The sequence below is a fragment of the Engraulis encrasicolus genome, chromosome 11, assembly GCF_034702125.1.
Source record: "Engraulis encrasicolus isolate BLACKSEA-1 chromosome 11, IST_EnEncr_1.0, whole genome shotgun sequence".
NCBI lineage: Eukaryota > Metazoa > Chordata > Actinopteri > Clupeiformes > Engraulidae > Engraulis > Engraulis encrasicolus.
This window is the reverse complement of record NC_085867.1, coordinates 19,015,712-19,030,071: the sequence shown is the minus strand read 5'-3', so window position 1 is coordinate 19,030,071 and position 14,360 is coordinate 19,015,712. Positions and strand designations below refer to the sequence as shown.

At 44.9% G+C, this 14,360-nt stretch overlaps 1 protein-coding gene across 2 annotated transcripts in view; it reads left to right on the top strand.

Annotated features, from left to right (window-relative positions):
• Nucleotides 1-14,360, top strand: part of si:dkey-247m21.3 (5-hydroxytryptamine receptor 4) — a 67,474-nt gene that overhangs the window by 32,182 nt on the left and 20,932 nt on the right. For both annotated transcript variants that reach the window (XM_063210141.1, XM_063210140.1), the window contains exon 6: nt 638-1,260. In XM_063210141.1, coding sequence (XP_063066211.1) covers nt 638-1,260 — 623 coding nt within the window. The remainder of the gene's footprint in view (nt 1-637; nt 1,261-14,360) is intronic.

The window sequence follows — 14,360 nt, the reverse complement described above, 5'->3', positions numbered from 1 at the left end:
GTACACATCCCCCTCTGCCCTTGACCAGAGACCAGAAATGGAGGAGATGCCCATGTAAGGGCATTATTGCCTTGTCCGGACGGGGGTGGGGGTGGGGGGGGGACTTCTCACACGTTTGTGTGTCGAATGTTTTGACACTGTTGAGGTCCGGGCCTGGGATGACGCGGCGGGTTGCCGGGGCGAGTTTTGGTTCACGAGTGCAAGGGTCAGCCCCCAAACTGCTTGAGGTAATTTGTGTTTGTTGAAACCGATTAGAATGACGGCGGATATTTATAGATTCCGCGGTCATATGTATACCTAATCAAAATGCCCTGGGAATTTCTTTCGTCACCCCCTGAGAGCAGCGCCCTTGGGCTCCCACCCAAGCACTCGAGGGAAATGTGTACACACGGCGCACAGCACACGGCCGAGTTGCCGAGCTTCATGATTACTAAATCACAGACAAAAGATCTTGAACAGTCTTCTCTCGTCTCATTTTGGCAAGGGAAATGGCTTGAACATTTTTTTATGCTCAGATGGCTGTGTTTATCTCTTCTCTTTCCATGCTGGCTTCCTTGACTTTCTTTCTCTCCCATCTTTCATCTATTCTCTCTCTCTCTCTCTCTCTGCATGTCTTTCGCCGTGGCCTGGCCTGCAGATCGAGCAGCGGAAGTTCAGCAGCACCACCAACGAGACCTACTGTGTGTTCCTGGTAAACCGGCCGTACGCCCTTATCTGCTCGGCGGTGGCCTTCTACGTGCCCCTGGGCCTCATGGTGCTGGCCTACCAGCGCATCTACGTGACGGCCATGGAGCACGCGCGGCAGATCGGCACCTTGCAGCGCGCCGGCTCCGCCCCGGAGCACCTCAGCGGTAGTGGGGGTGGAGGTTGCGGTGGCTGTGGAGGTGGCACCGGTGGCAGCGGCGGCGGTACTCCGGAACCGCACGGCTCCAGCCGCATGAAGATCGAGACCAAGGCAGCCAAGACGCTGGCCGTCATCATGGGCTGCTTCTGCCTGTGCTGGGCGCCGTTCTTCGTCACCAACGTGGTGGACCCCTTCATCCAGTACTCGGTGCCGTGGCAGATGTGGACGGCCTGGCTGTGGCTGGGCTACGTGAACTCGGGCCTCAACCCCTTCCTGTACGCCTTCCTGAACCGGGCCTTCCGCCGGGCGTTCCTCATGATCCTGTGCTGCGGGGACGAGCGCTACGTGCGCCAGAGCAGCTACGGGCCGTCCAGGCCGCACTCGGGCTCCGCCAACGGCACCACCATCGCTCTCAGGTAAGGCTCGTGGTGCTGGTCTGGTGGTTGGGGGACGGAGGGAGGGTGTTTGGTGGGTTTGTTGGTTGGATGGGTAGAGGACGCTCAAGTGAAAAGATATTCGTTTCGGACAAGAGACCGGGGTTGGGGGCCCACCATCACTGTAGGTAAGGCTCCCGGTGCTGGTGGTGGTGGTGGAGGTGTGATTGTGGGCAGGGGCGGTCCTATTGGTGAGCTGACCGGGCAATTGCCAGGGCGACAGGTATGAGGGGGTGGCACCATCATGAAACTCCGGACCCGACAACATAGCAAAAATCACAATTTAGTGATTTTAACATGATATTTCAACGCTAATATTTTCATTTTCATTTTCACTTTTGCAACAATAACATCGCATTTTTAGGAGCAATTTATACGCATTTTGTCATCATTTTGGCGATTTATTTTGTGGTGGGCACCGGGTTGCAGGAAGGGCCGCCAGAAGGGGACGCAAATCATTGTAGGATCACCACTGGTTGTCATATGGAGGGTGGCTGGTTGGTTGCTTAGTTGAGTGGGTGGAGGCTGCTCAAATGAAAAGATATGAGTTTCGGGCAGGAAACCTGGGTCTTGGTTCATTACTTTTCCCTCCGTGCCTGGACAGCTTATCTGAAGGCCTTGGGATCACCGTCGTCTGTCATTGGAAGCGTTGAGGTTTTGGGGTGTTCTATTTTCCTGGAGTTCTTAGAGAATAGTGGCTTGAGGCTAAGCCATCTGGAATGCATTATAGAAACGCATGCTTTTACATGGTCCTTTTGTATACAGACAGCATAAAATAAGCTGCAAATGAAAGAAAAATAACTAGCGTGCAGAACATTATAAATGCAATATCTTCTTTCGCAGCCTATAAACATGGCCTCTTAGTGAGAGTAATGTCCTCGTAAAAAAAGCCCTCCATTCATTTTCAAAAACATAAAACATTGTTATAATATAAACCATGTGCTCATTCAATTATTATTCTTATTATTAGCGGTATGGAACAGCTAATGAAATGTAATAGAATCAGAGGGGCAATCAAGTGCATGAAAGCATTCATATTCCTGCCTTGATGTTGCCCAAGAAAGTCAAGGTGAACAGAGGTCATTTCCTGAGGAGACTCCGGGTGAATGTCAATGTCTGTATGTTTCACTGAGCTTTTCCTTTGTTTTCCTCGTCTGGTGTTTGACGTCTGTTTTTCTGCAGGAACGAGGGCCTCACATGTCACGTCTCTGACCATTTTTATTTCTTCCAGCGTCTTCATAAATGCCCTTTTGGAAGACTGACATCACCATAACCCCCACCTCCACCCCCACCACCACCCCCCATCCACTTTTTTGTTCTTTTCCGCATCCCTCCCTCATCCAGGGGCCAAACCAAAACAAAACACTTCTCGTGTTGATGGGGTTACGGCGCTGAATACTAACTGTGCCATTCGGGTTGGCCAGGCCAGCCAGGACAAAACAACACAATAATGATTTGTCAGTCAGTCATGGATGCTATTTCTATCAACAGTGCGTGGTGACTTAATGTTGTGGCCTTTCTGCCCGACTGGCTGCTATTATATTATTTCTGTGCTAATGAGATTGTTCTCGGTGGTTTCTTTCCCTTTCTTTTGAGGTGGGGAACAGTAGTTTTACATGTTGTTTTAGTGGGTGTGTCCCCCACTTTGCTCTTGTTTGTTCCAGTGCTGTTTTGTGGGTTTTCTTTTTCACTCTCTTTTTTTTTTTTGCTCCTCCAATTTTTATGTTTATGGCTCTTTAGACCCAAAAAAATCCGTTAACGCAACTTTACTAAACAGCTCTCTCTTCGCCCCACCGCATGTGTTTTCTTTTAACTCATTTATGGAAAAGGACGCTTCATCATACACAGGCCGCCAGTCAGCATTTGACGCACTGCGCTCTGTGTGTGCGTGTGTGTGTGTGTGTGTGTGTGTGTGTGCGCGTGTGTGTGTGTGTTTTTATGGGACGCGGCTTAAAAAAAGCTTAGAACGTGTGGAACAGGAAGTGAAAAAACAAATAGTATTAGAGCTACCCTAATGTCTGTGTGTGTGCGTAAAAAAAGACAATCGCAGACACAAAGCAGATGTCGCTTTTTTCCGCTCTGAATTTAATTACTGAAACTAGAATAGAAGCTGTTGGCAAATCGTTCCGGATTGCTTGTTAATAAGTCTGCTGATGTGTTAAGCAGCATCGGCCATGGTAAAATGGGTCATTATATTTAGATTTCACCGATTTCACTCTGTCCAATTTCTTTTATTTAAAACATTTTTTTTTTTTAAGTTTTGCACTTTTTTATTTTCATTTTATTTTTGCTGCCTGATTCTTGATGATCTTTGACACGTTGAGCTTGTGTTGCTGTATTGGTTATCTTGAGGTTATGGTATGGCCCCCTGTCTGGATGACTCTGATGCCAGAGGACGGATGTACTCTGGAGAGCTGGTCCTCTTTCTGAAGTATCACTGTCTCATATAATTAGCATTCACATTTTGTCAGCAAACCCCCAGATATTTAAGATGAATTATAATTGGGGCGGGTTATTCAGGATTACATGTGTTACATGCAGATATTGGGATTGCCAGAAGCTTGCAAAAGTCTGTCTTTTGTCTATCAAATGTATTTTTTATAGGGTTACGGATTCAATATTGTGTTTATTGTACAGATATGTATTTATTTCTCCTTTATTTTACTAGGGTAAAACACATTGAGGCAGTTGCCTCTTTTTCAAGTGGGCCCCTAGCCAAGAGAGCAGCAAAATACACACAATGCACTCACAATACAGACAGAAACAAACAGAAAGTCACAAAAGACAACATATCCACAGAAAGCAAGGCATAAAAGATTGAGACATAAAAACATGCAGGACATAACCATGCAGATATTGAAATATGCAGGACATAACAAAAACATGCAAGTGAGGCAAACAGAGCTCAACAAGATAGCAAGACATCTGCAACACCATACCAGACAACACCATACCAGACAGCACAAATGCACAATGCTCAGCAAGAAAGGCAAGAGAAAAAAAACATAGCATAAAGGGCAACAGGATAGATAGGTTCAGAGATAGAACACACACATTAGCACCTATGGCAGGGATGTCAAACTCAAATTGACTGAGGGCCAAAATCAAAAGCTGGAACGAAGTCGCGGGCCGAACTCAACAATTATTTTTACAAATGGACTAAAATTGTGCATGCATGCACTTCATACTCGTAGTTAAATTGTGCATACAGTCTTTCCCATCATATTTGTTAGTTAAAATGTATCTGCACATCCTGTGACAGCAAATTCCATGTTCAAGTTGTGTTACGCTATACATTAATGGTGTATGTGGGCCAACTGTAATACACATTTGAAATGATCTCGCGGGCCAAATAAAATGGTTCTGCGGGCCAAAAAATGGCCCCCGGGCCTGAGTTTGACATCCCTGACCTATGGGATGATAGGATGCAAAGTTGTGATTCTGTAGACTAGTGGAACACGACCAAGGCTGTGGTATGTGAAAGAAATATCTACATGTAAAAAGATTGTAGCTTTCCATAGCTGTGAACATTGCAATAGGTAAAAGTATGAATGTTATTTGATGAAATAGATCTTAAAATGGTGTGTGTGTGTGTGTGTGTGTGTGTGTGTGTGTGTGTGTGTGTGTGTGTGTGTGTGTGTGTGTGTGTGTGTGTGTGTGTGTGTGTGTGTGTGTGTGTGTGTGCGTGCGTGTGTGAGCGCGTGCGTGTGTGCGTGCGTGCGTGCGTGCGTGCGTGTGTGTGTGTGTGTGTGAGTGTGTGTGTGTGTGTGCATGCTTGCGTGTGTGTGTTTGGGGGTGGTCAAGTGGTTCACAGTGCCCCTCTTTTCGGCATCCCCTGAGTGCTCTCTGCTTTTCACCACCCAGCTGGAGTGCATGAAGCATTTAATTGCTCCAAAAGTGGCAGCAGCTGCACCTCTCCCCTCCCCTCCCCCTCTTGACCTCATCCCTCCCTTCTGCCCTCCCGCCCTCCCGCCCCATCAGACGCCTCCCCTCCCCTCCCCTGCCCCTGTTGCCCCCACCCCACCCCACATCCCTCCCGCCCCATCAGACGCCTCCCCTCCCCTCCACCAGCCCCCTCAGTCCTCTGGTCTGTGTTAGTGATTTGGGTGCTGGTTACACGTATGAGGATATTTTTAAATGCAGATTTTTAAAATCTGTTTACGTGTAAACACGACATGTGGATAAAATGAAAAACTCCATAGTGACTGGTGCGTTTTAGCCCCCTTAATGGGATATTTTGCGCATTCTAAAACGTGTAGTAAGGTCGAGGTCAAAACCAATGCGTTTTCAAAAAAAGCTTCCTGATGTATTCTGAAAAGTCCAAATAGCCTTGTTGCCTGCAGCCTGCTGGAAGCAACAGAGTGGTGGTACTGGCGCATCGTCACTCACCACCACTACTAGCATCCTGCTCAGGGACGCTGAAAGGGGGATGCAAAGGGGTCAGTTGTCCCAGGCCCAGGGAGAGGGGGTGGCCCATTACGTTGTATGTATTGATCGTGGTGGGGTGGGGGGGGGGGGGGTGCTTTCAGAAGACTTTGTCCCGGGCCCGACCAAATCTGTCGGCAGCCCTGATCCTGCTATTCAACTTTGACGCTGTTTGACGCAGATCAGGCGGATCATGATCACCTCATCATTAATAAGAGACGCCGAGCGTGGCTGGCGTTAATGCGACCCTTAATTAAGAAATGCATTTCAGCCATCTCCTCCGGTCCCAGTGGGTTGTACTTCATCCAGCGCGTTATTGAATTCAGTTTGTTATGCGCTGCAGATCTGAGCAGCAGTGTCTTGGGTACCGGTAAGCTGAGGTTGATTGAGGTGATGTGTGTGTGTGTGTGGTCTATTGAGATCAGCCGGCGCTGGTTTGTTGAGCAGAGCTACTGAATATGATAGAGAAAGCCAGCGCTATTATCTGACCAAGCCTCCTCCTACTACAGAATAGTGGAAGTGCCTGTGCAAAAAAGTAATATGGGCCAACTGGGAAAAAAAACATTTCAAGAGTTCAGATGCAAAACCCCATAAGTGCCTTTTCAGAAATGAATCTTAATCTTAAATAAAGCTATCAAAATTGCACATTTTTACATTTTATTTATGTAATATAACTATTCATACATATTATCAAGTACATGAATGTAAACCAAACCAACAACCGGGTTCTCTGAAAAAATATAGAAGTGCAGGTCTTCAGAAATGGAGTTAGGGTTTTGCATCTGAACCCTTCATTTCCTGTTTGGTTTAAAGAATGGTTTAAATTCTGATTATACTTTAGACTTGATGGTTTTGTATTCATTTGTTGTGTATTCATGGTGCCATTGTCCCTAGTACATAAATAAATCTACTGAGTATTATTTAAAAAAATCATACATGGTATCTGTATATTTTCACTATGGTGTGGTAGCGTCGACCAATTGTGTTTGTACAACATGTTCACTTCTCTGCGCTTTCCTCCCAGAGGTTGTGGTACCTTCATTCAACCTTCATTCCATGATCCCTTTAATAATCCCTCTTTTTTCTCTTTCCATCACTTCCCTGCCATCTGCCCAGAATGTCACCTTATGTGTGATGTATGTGAAAAGTTTTTCTTTGTTGCTGTTTTGTTGTTGTTGCTGCTGTTTGTTTGTTTTTTTGTTTGTTTGTAGCTCTTACTGTAGATGGGCCTGTCAACGGGTCTATTTACTCCCTGCTGAAAACACTCAACTACATCATAACCACTGTAGAGTAAACTGGTCCACTTCGGAAAGACTAGGCCAGGGATGACTGGAGCACTCAGATACTTTTTAGTATTTTATTGTGGTGCAAACATTATGTCATCTCCGAAGTGGACCAGTTTACTCTACATTGTTTACCGTCCTGGACTGGACGCACCAAGAAGGTTAGAGCGCAAGTGACTTCCCTTTTACATCATAACCACATTGCTATGGCAATGTAGCCTAATTATTGTCAAGGTTCAAATCTCCTTGAGACTTGGTCTGACCAAGAGCATAACAATTAACATTTCCCAAACGGCATGGTTGACCCGCCTCCCTTGGTTTGCTTATGGTTGTTTGCTTCCTGACAAAGTGAAAGTACTTGCATTGCTCTTGACCTGACTAGTTGCGTCACTAGGAGGGCGCAGCCTGGCTAATGACAATGCAGAGAGCCCATTGTTATTTTGGTAACAAAAAGGTTGTAACAGAGGCTCTACGCTAAGGGGTTAACCTGTTCTCATCCAGTGACAGGTGTGTTATTTTTTGCTGGTATGATGAGTGTGCCCTTTCTAGGGTCCCTAGATATCGAGGAGCCCCATACATTAACATGTTCATGTAAATAGGGCGTGGGTGGTCCATTGGAGATGGGTCCACAACAAAGATGCAATAGAGAAGACGGTTTATTGATGTCATAAGAGCATAGTAAGGCATGGCCGCGAACAGAGTCGCTTTCTTCTTCTACGGTCAGTACTGGCGGCATAAAGTGCAATGCCACTACCGCCAGGGCTGTAGTGTGGAACAGGTCATAGGACACTGTGATTTTTGACATTGTAATTACTTAACATTGAGCCACACACTGAACATTGACAACTTTGGAGTTGCCTGTGTCAATTTTTTTATCCATCATGGCATCACACCTACTGCCCATGCACACCCTTTACTCAGGCTTTGCCTCTGTACTACACCGTGGCCAGTGTATCTTCCAGCCAGTAATACTTCTTTTTCAATATACGTTTTTTGGTCCACAAGGCCCAGATGCTACGGCGCTATGCCCCTGGCAGAAGTCCTTGTAAGAATGCTATGTTCTGGCCAAGCCCAGCCCAGCTCAGCCCAACCCAGCAGGAACTGGCCTGTTTTGCATGACCTCTTGCCCTCTCATTGCTGTGAGTTAGGTATTACCGTAATGCCCTCATTTTGTGCAAAGAGTCACGTTTCTAAGTGGCAAGGTTTCAAGCATAAATAGAAGGGGGGTGGAAAATGCTGGGTATTTTAGTAGAAGTAGGTACTGTACTTTGGACCCCTGATTACTGTGTGAAACCCTCTGCTTCTTGGTTCGTGTTTGAGCTGAAGGGGTTTTTTTTACCACCGCTCTCATTTTCTTCCTGCTTGCTCATAAGCTCTTCAGCGCTTTTTTTAAAATCCTGGAGTAGCTAATTCGTAAAAAGTGCATCCAGAAAACGTGCGGCTCCCTCGTGTCACTGACACCACACACAAACACAGCGCGTGCACGCACACACACACACACACACACACACACACACACACACACACACACACACACACACACACACACACACACACAGTAAATTTGCCAGTGTTAATTTTGCAGTGTTAAGGCTTATTAACACTATTGGAGTAATTCCAACACCAAATGGAGTGAGATGCTCTCCAGTGTCAGTGACAAATGAAGTTGTTGAATTGTGTGGAGTTAGAAGTACTCCAGAGAGCCCCCGCCTCCTCGAGGTGATGGAGTTTGTCTGCGCCATTGTATGCTCCCCGAAACTGCTTTACTCTTTATAGTGTTAGCTTAACACTACAAATCTAACACCAGTGTTTAACACTGATCTGGAGCAGGACCAAATAGACACTAGAACAGTGTTAATTTTAACTCTTTAAGTGTTATTTTAACACTATACAATTTACTGTGCACACACACACACACACACACACACACACACACACACACACACACACACACACACACACACACACACACACACACACACACACACACACACACTTATGAATATTTTCCCACCCAGATCATAGGCTTTCTCACTCGCATATTTTCTACCAGGCCACTTCAGTGGATTGCAGAGAGAGAGAGAGAGAGAGAGAGAGAGAGAGAGAGAGAGAGAGAGAGAGAAAGAGAAAGAGAAAGAGAGAGAAAGAGAAAGAGAAAGAGAGAGAGAGGGGGGAGAGTTGGCAATACACCCAGCCGCCCCTGAAGTCGCACAGATTTATTTTCCGTGCCCTTCACCGCTGGCCATGCCCCGCGGTCCTCCTCTCTCAGTGAACCAGGTGTATGCGGCCTTTGCTGCATCCTACGTAATGATAGTGAGCCATGTCTGCTTCTTTGATCCTCAACCTGTGTGACCCCATGTGATTTGTGGACGAGCTTTTGCTGTGGCCTAGCCTTCTCCTGCCTTCCTTTGAGGCTGATGGGAACTGACTGCTGCAAAGCAGGCCTCACCTCTCATTGTTAGCTATACCGTTTATGCATCCTCAGAATCAGCATAGAATAGAATAGAATAGAATAGAATAGAATAGAATAGAATAGAATAGAACAGAAACACAGACCATTATTGTGTGTGTTTACATGCACAGTTGGTAACTTGACTATTAGTTTAATATCAAATTCGGATGATATAAAGGGTAATTATAAGAGGTATATGTTTGGGTTACTAACATCCTGATTTACATGGAAGTACTAGCATTCCCATTTCGAGCAAACAAAGTGTGAAGCCAAAACAACATGGTGTACACAAAGTCCTCTGGACACCATTGCTTTTTGCAAGATATCTGATGACCCCTTTACCCAATTACCAATAGTTATTGTGTTTTTGGGGTATGGTTGCTCTTCAGGGTAGTTGGGACAACTTCAGAAGAAGGAACATTCTTAGATGTTATGTTTAAGTACACATTCACATGAAATGTATTTTTATGTGAAAGTGACTTTTTACTTACACAGTACACTAGTTTGGTTTAGACTGATTTCTGAGCAACTTTTCAGTAATTCCCATTGTTTTACTCGTTTCTCACTACTCATTGTAATGAATTTATAATTGTCAAGATTGCAAATAGAAAATTCCTGGTGACTTGTTAAGGACTTGGAAAAAATTGTGACTTGGACTTGGATTTGACTTGGCTGGGTTACGACTTGGACTTGACTTGGTCAAATGTGTCTTGACTTGTGACTTGACTCTGACTTGAGTGGAAAGACTTGAGACGAGACTTACTTTTGACTTGCACATTAGTGTCTTGGTCCCACCTCTGCCCCAGACTGATGCCCAGTTTGTCTCTCAGAATCAAATCTTGAATCAGGGGCAGATCCAGCCATTTTGGGGCCCATAGGAGAAATATAAATATGGCGCTCTGAAAAGTAATTCTTTAAACCCGTCACAAATTGGCATGGAAGGAACAAGGGTGTTCGACCTTGTATATATCTTTGAATACTTTACATACATGACGATTTAAGATCAGGCCTACTTTTTTGTGTGTGTATTGTGACTGGTGTGTGACAGTTGCATGCATTGCATGCGAAAGTCATAGCTGGTTCAAATTTCTCATGGCCACTGGATCTGCGCTGTCTCTAAATCGGGATGTAGAGGTGCTAAAGCTTGTATATCTCCTACCCGATGGGAGGAGATTAAAAAGATGATGTGCCGGATGTGAGGGATTGACTATGATTTTCCTTGCCTTTCTAATAACCTGTGATGAAAAGAGGGATTATTAGAAAGGCGAGGAAAACCATAGCCTCACATCCAGAACATCATCTTTTTAATGAATTAATAACATATACTACAGTGGTACTTACAGGTTATTACACCAGTTATTCCACTCTCTACCCAATGGGGAAGTAGTACACTGTAATTAAAGGTCTCTTAAAATAAAGTGTTACCCAGTACCCTCGTATATACTCGTACATCACTTATTCAACTGTACCTAATGAAGTAGACACACGGTAATCAAATGATTTTAAGACAGGTGCACTGGTCTATAGAAACTGCAGGCCAGTTACCCAGTGAAGTCACCGGTGTTTTCTTGTTCCTTTTCCTTTTGACAGCTCTGGTGGAAGTACACCATACAACTCCACCATCAGAAAAGAACACCCCATTCAATGGCGGACTTGGGGATGATCTCCATTGGTTAGATCACTTAAGTTAGGGTTGAGTTGCTGAACCTTGTGCAGCAAAACGGCATGCAGGGTTTGGACTCTGTTGGAGGATATCTGAAAAGAAATATCCACTCTGGCATATTTGTAGGTTGCTTAGGAAATGGGAAAACATTTTATGGTCACATGAGACAAAAATAGACCTTTTTTTGGCAATCCTCAAATGTTTAAATGTTTAAAACGCATGCACGCACACACACACACACACACAAACACACACACGCGCACACGCACGCACACACACACACACACACACACACACACACACACACACACACACACACACACACACACACACACACGCACACACGCACACACGCACACACATACATAGTGTAAATGGTGTACAGACAATGCCCAGAACAACACCATCCAAATCCTGAAGCATGCCAGTGGTAAGACCATGCTGCGTGGGCACTTCCCCCAACTCCAAGAACTGAGAAACATTTTAGAAAATTGAAGGGAGGATGAAAGGAAACTGAACTGTACACAATATCACAAGAAAACCCGTAGCAATCTCTTGTAAAACGTAGGGCTTGAGAGAGGGATTTACCTACCTGCCAGGCAGACAATTACCCGTGGCATTGCTAAGCTAGAACACTAGGGTGACATAAAAACAGTAAAGTGAACGTTGTCAAAATGGCTCAGGCCAAACCTCTGATCAAAATCCTCCTGACAATCTGTGGCAATCAAAGTTGTCATCCTGTCAGCTTAGATATCCAATATACAAGTACAGAAGAAAGGAGGAATGCTGGCATAAAAATATCTTAATTCTAAAAAAAGGTTTTGTCCATTTTTTGTCCATGGAGCTAGCCATGGCGAAATGGTTAGGGAGTTGGACTGTAGATCACAGGGTTATAGGTTCAGTCCCCACCCTTACCAATCCCTTCCTCTCTCCATGGCTTAAGAGCCCTTGAGCAAGGCACCCATCCCTACATTGCTCCACGGACTGCAACCAATACCCTGTAATATCGGCAAGTTACTTTGGAAAAAAGTGCCAGTGAAGTGTAATGTAATGTGATATTTATTAGACGAATAACTATTGCTAGCATTTGCCAAGAATATAAAAGCATTTTGGTCCTAACTATAATAATGATACAGGGGAAATTATTCGAAACACAAGTAGCATGTCTTACAGGATGAAGCACATTTGCAAGTAATTGGTGGCAAATGTCAGAGGCAACATTACTCATAGATGCATGAATGTAGAAAAATGACATCCTTACTATCAAACCTAATGCATGGCATATATGCAGCAGCATATCGTTGCCGAATGTTGACGATGACGTATTTGGTTGACCCGCCATGTTGTGGAGCGAACGTCGCCAATAAACAGGTACGGCTTTGCTGCATATTTTATTTCCCCGCATATTCATGGCCATGGTGACCTAGTTCGATAATGAAACCCGTTATTGCAATGGCAGTCGAGCGTTCTTAGAGGGATTTGTCATAAATAATCAGTGATTCATTCAACATTAATTTCACATTAATGAACACAGGCAGTAGGCACTCTCTGTGTGTGTGTGTGTGTGTGTGTGTGTGTGTGTGTGTGTGTGTGTGTGTGTGTGTGTGTGTGTGTGTGTGTGTGTGTCTGCGTCTGCGTCTGCGTCTGCGTCTGCGTCTGTGTGCGTGTGTGTTTGTGTATGAGGGGGGGAATGTTGTGGGGTGGGATGGTCTTAATTCATGGACTTTGGTGTAGACAATTTCATATCCCACACAGTGCATAGACGGGCCAATCTTGCATCTGTGCAAATGCTGGAGTCGTGGACAGTGCACAGATGATGTACTTTATTGATTTTGCAATATGTGCTGGGACCAGGGCTGGACTGGCCATCTGGCATAGCGGGCATTTCCATTTCCTTTTTTTTTTTTTTAATTATTTTACATTTCTGAAAAAATAGGGGCCCACAAGGGTGCGGGGCCCACCGGTGCGCCAGTTCTGTGCAGCTAATTATGAGGGGCCCCTGTAATCCAAAAATGCCAGGGCCCTATTTCTCCTTCAGTCCAGCCCTGGCTGGGACTCTTCTGATGGACATGCTGGGGATTTAAAGGGGTGCGATCTCAGTCTGGTAATGCCTGATCAAACCAAGTACTGTCTTAGCACAACAAAGTAATGTAGTGAATGCTCATGCTAACAATGGCAACTAAATTTGACGTTGATGATAATACTACTATTACTACTACTCCTGTATTAGTACTACTATTATTTTCATTACTGCTGCTGTTTACCATCTCAATGTTCTGACTGCTTCCTTCTCCACCTGCTGTATGAAGTGATAAGGACTAAGGGCGGAATTCTCCCACCCGCTTAAGTCAAAAAAAGCGCGCAACAGCGCCTCCGCGGTTAGTCAAGTCTGTGATTAAGCGGGGTTTACGCAGGATTTGACCAGTTGCGCACTTTGGGTGGGGCCAGGCCAAAATCAGGGAGTTTCGCATGTAAATGAATCCTAAGCGTATTCTCCCGTGCACTTTCGCGCGTTTGCCTTTACGCGCATCAAAGGGCTGTAGTAAGGTCAAGCGCCACTATGAGGTAAAATTTAATATTGCATTTGATGCTCGCTTGGCTCGCATTTTTAACATGTTACACGGTATGCTTTGTTGATGTTCCTTACCGTCAGCGTGAGTCCAAATCGAAATTCATTCACAGTTCCACATAAACATCCTACATTAATTGTGACAAAATATGACCAGCTGCCCAGAGCATGTTCTCATATAGGTGAACTTACAAACAAAAGCAGGTAATTAATTAATCAGTACGAGGATCATCATGTTGTCTCCACGGACGGTAACCAAAACCAAAAACACCTCGTTGCACCATGTACAAGTAGGCTAAATTGACAAGGCACGTCAGACTTAAGACCGCTGTTCCATTCGTCCCAACAGCCACCCAAAGTATGCCTATTCAAAAACAACCTTCATCATTTTTACTATGTTGTAGCCACGACGTTAAGTAAAGGGTTTTTATTGCAACTCCTCCACTTTTGTGATTTATTGAAACTCGTGCATATGTGCATGTAACCTTTTAAACTTTCTGAACTGATGCCCGACATACAAAACCACCACATACTGAGGTAGGCTACAGGTTGTCCTATCTGTTTTTGTAAGGCAGAAAATAGGCTATTTCCTGAATGTCATTACAGCTAAACGTAAAAAGGTAGGCCTACATATCAGAGCATGTCTTTGGCATTTCGCTTCTGGTCTCTATTACACCCCATCAGCTGCGC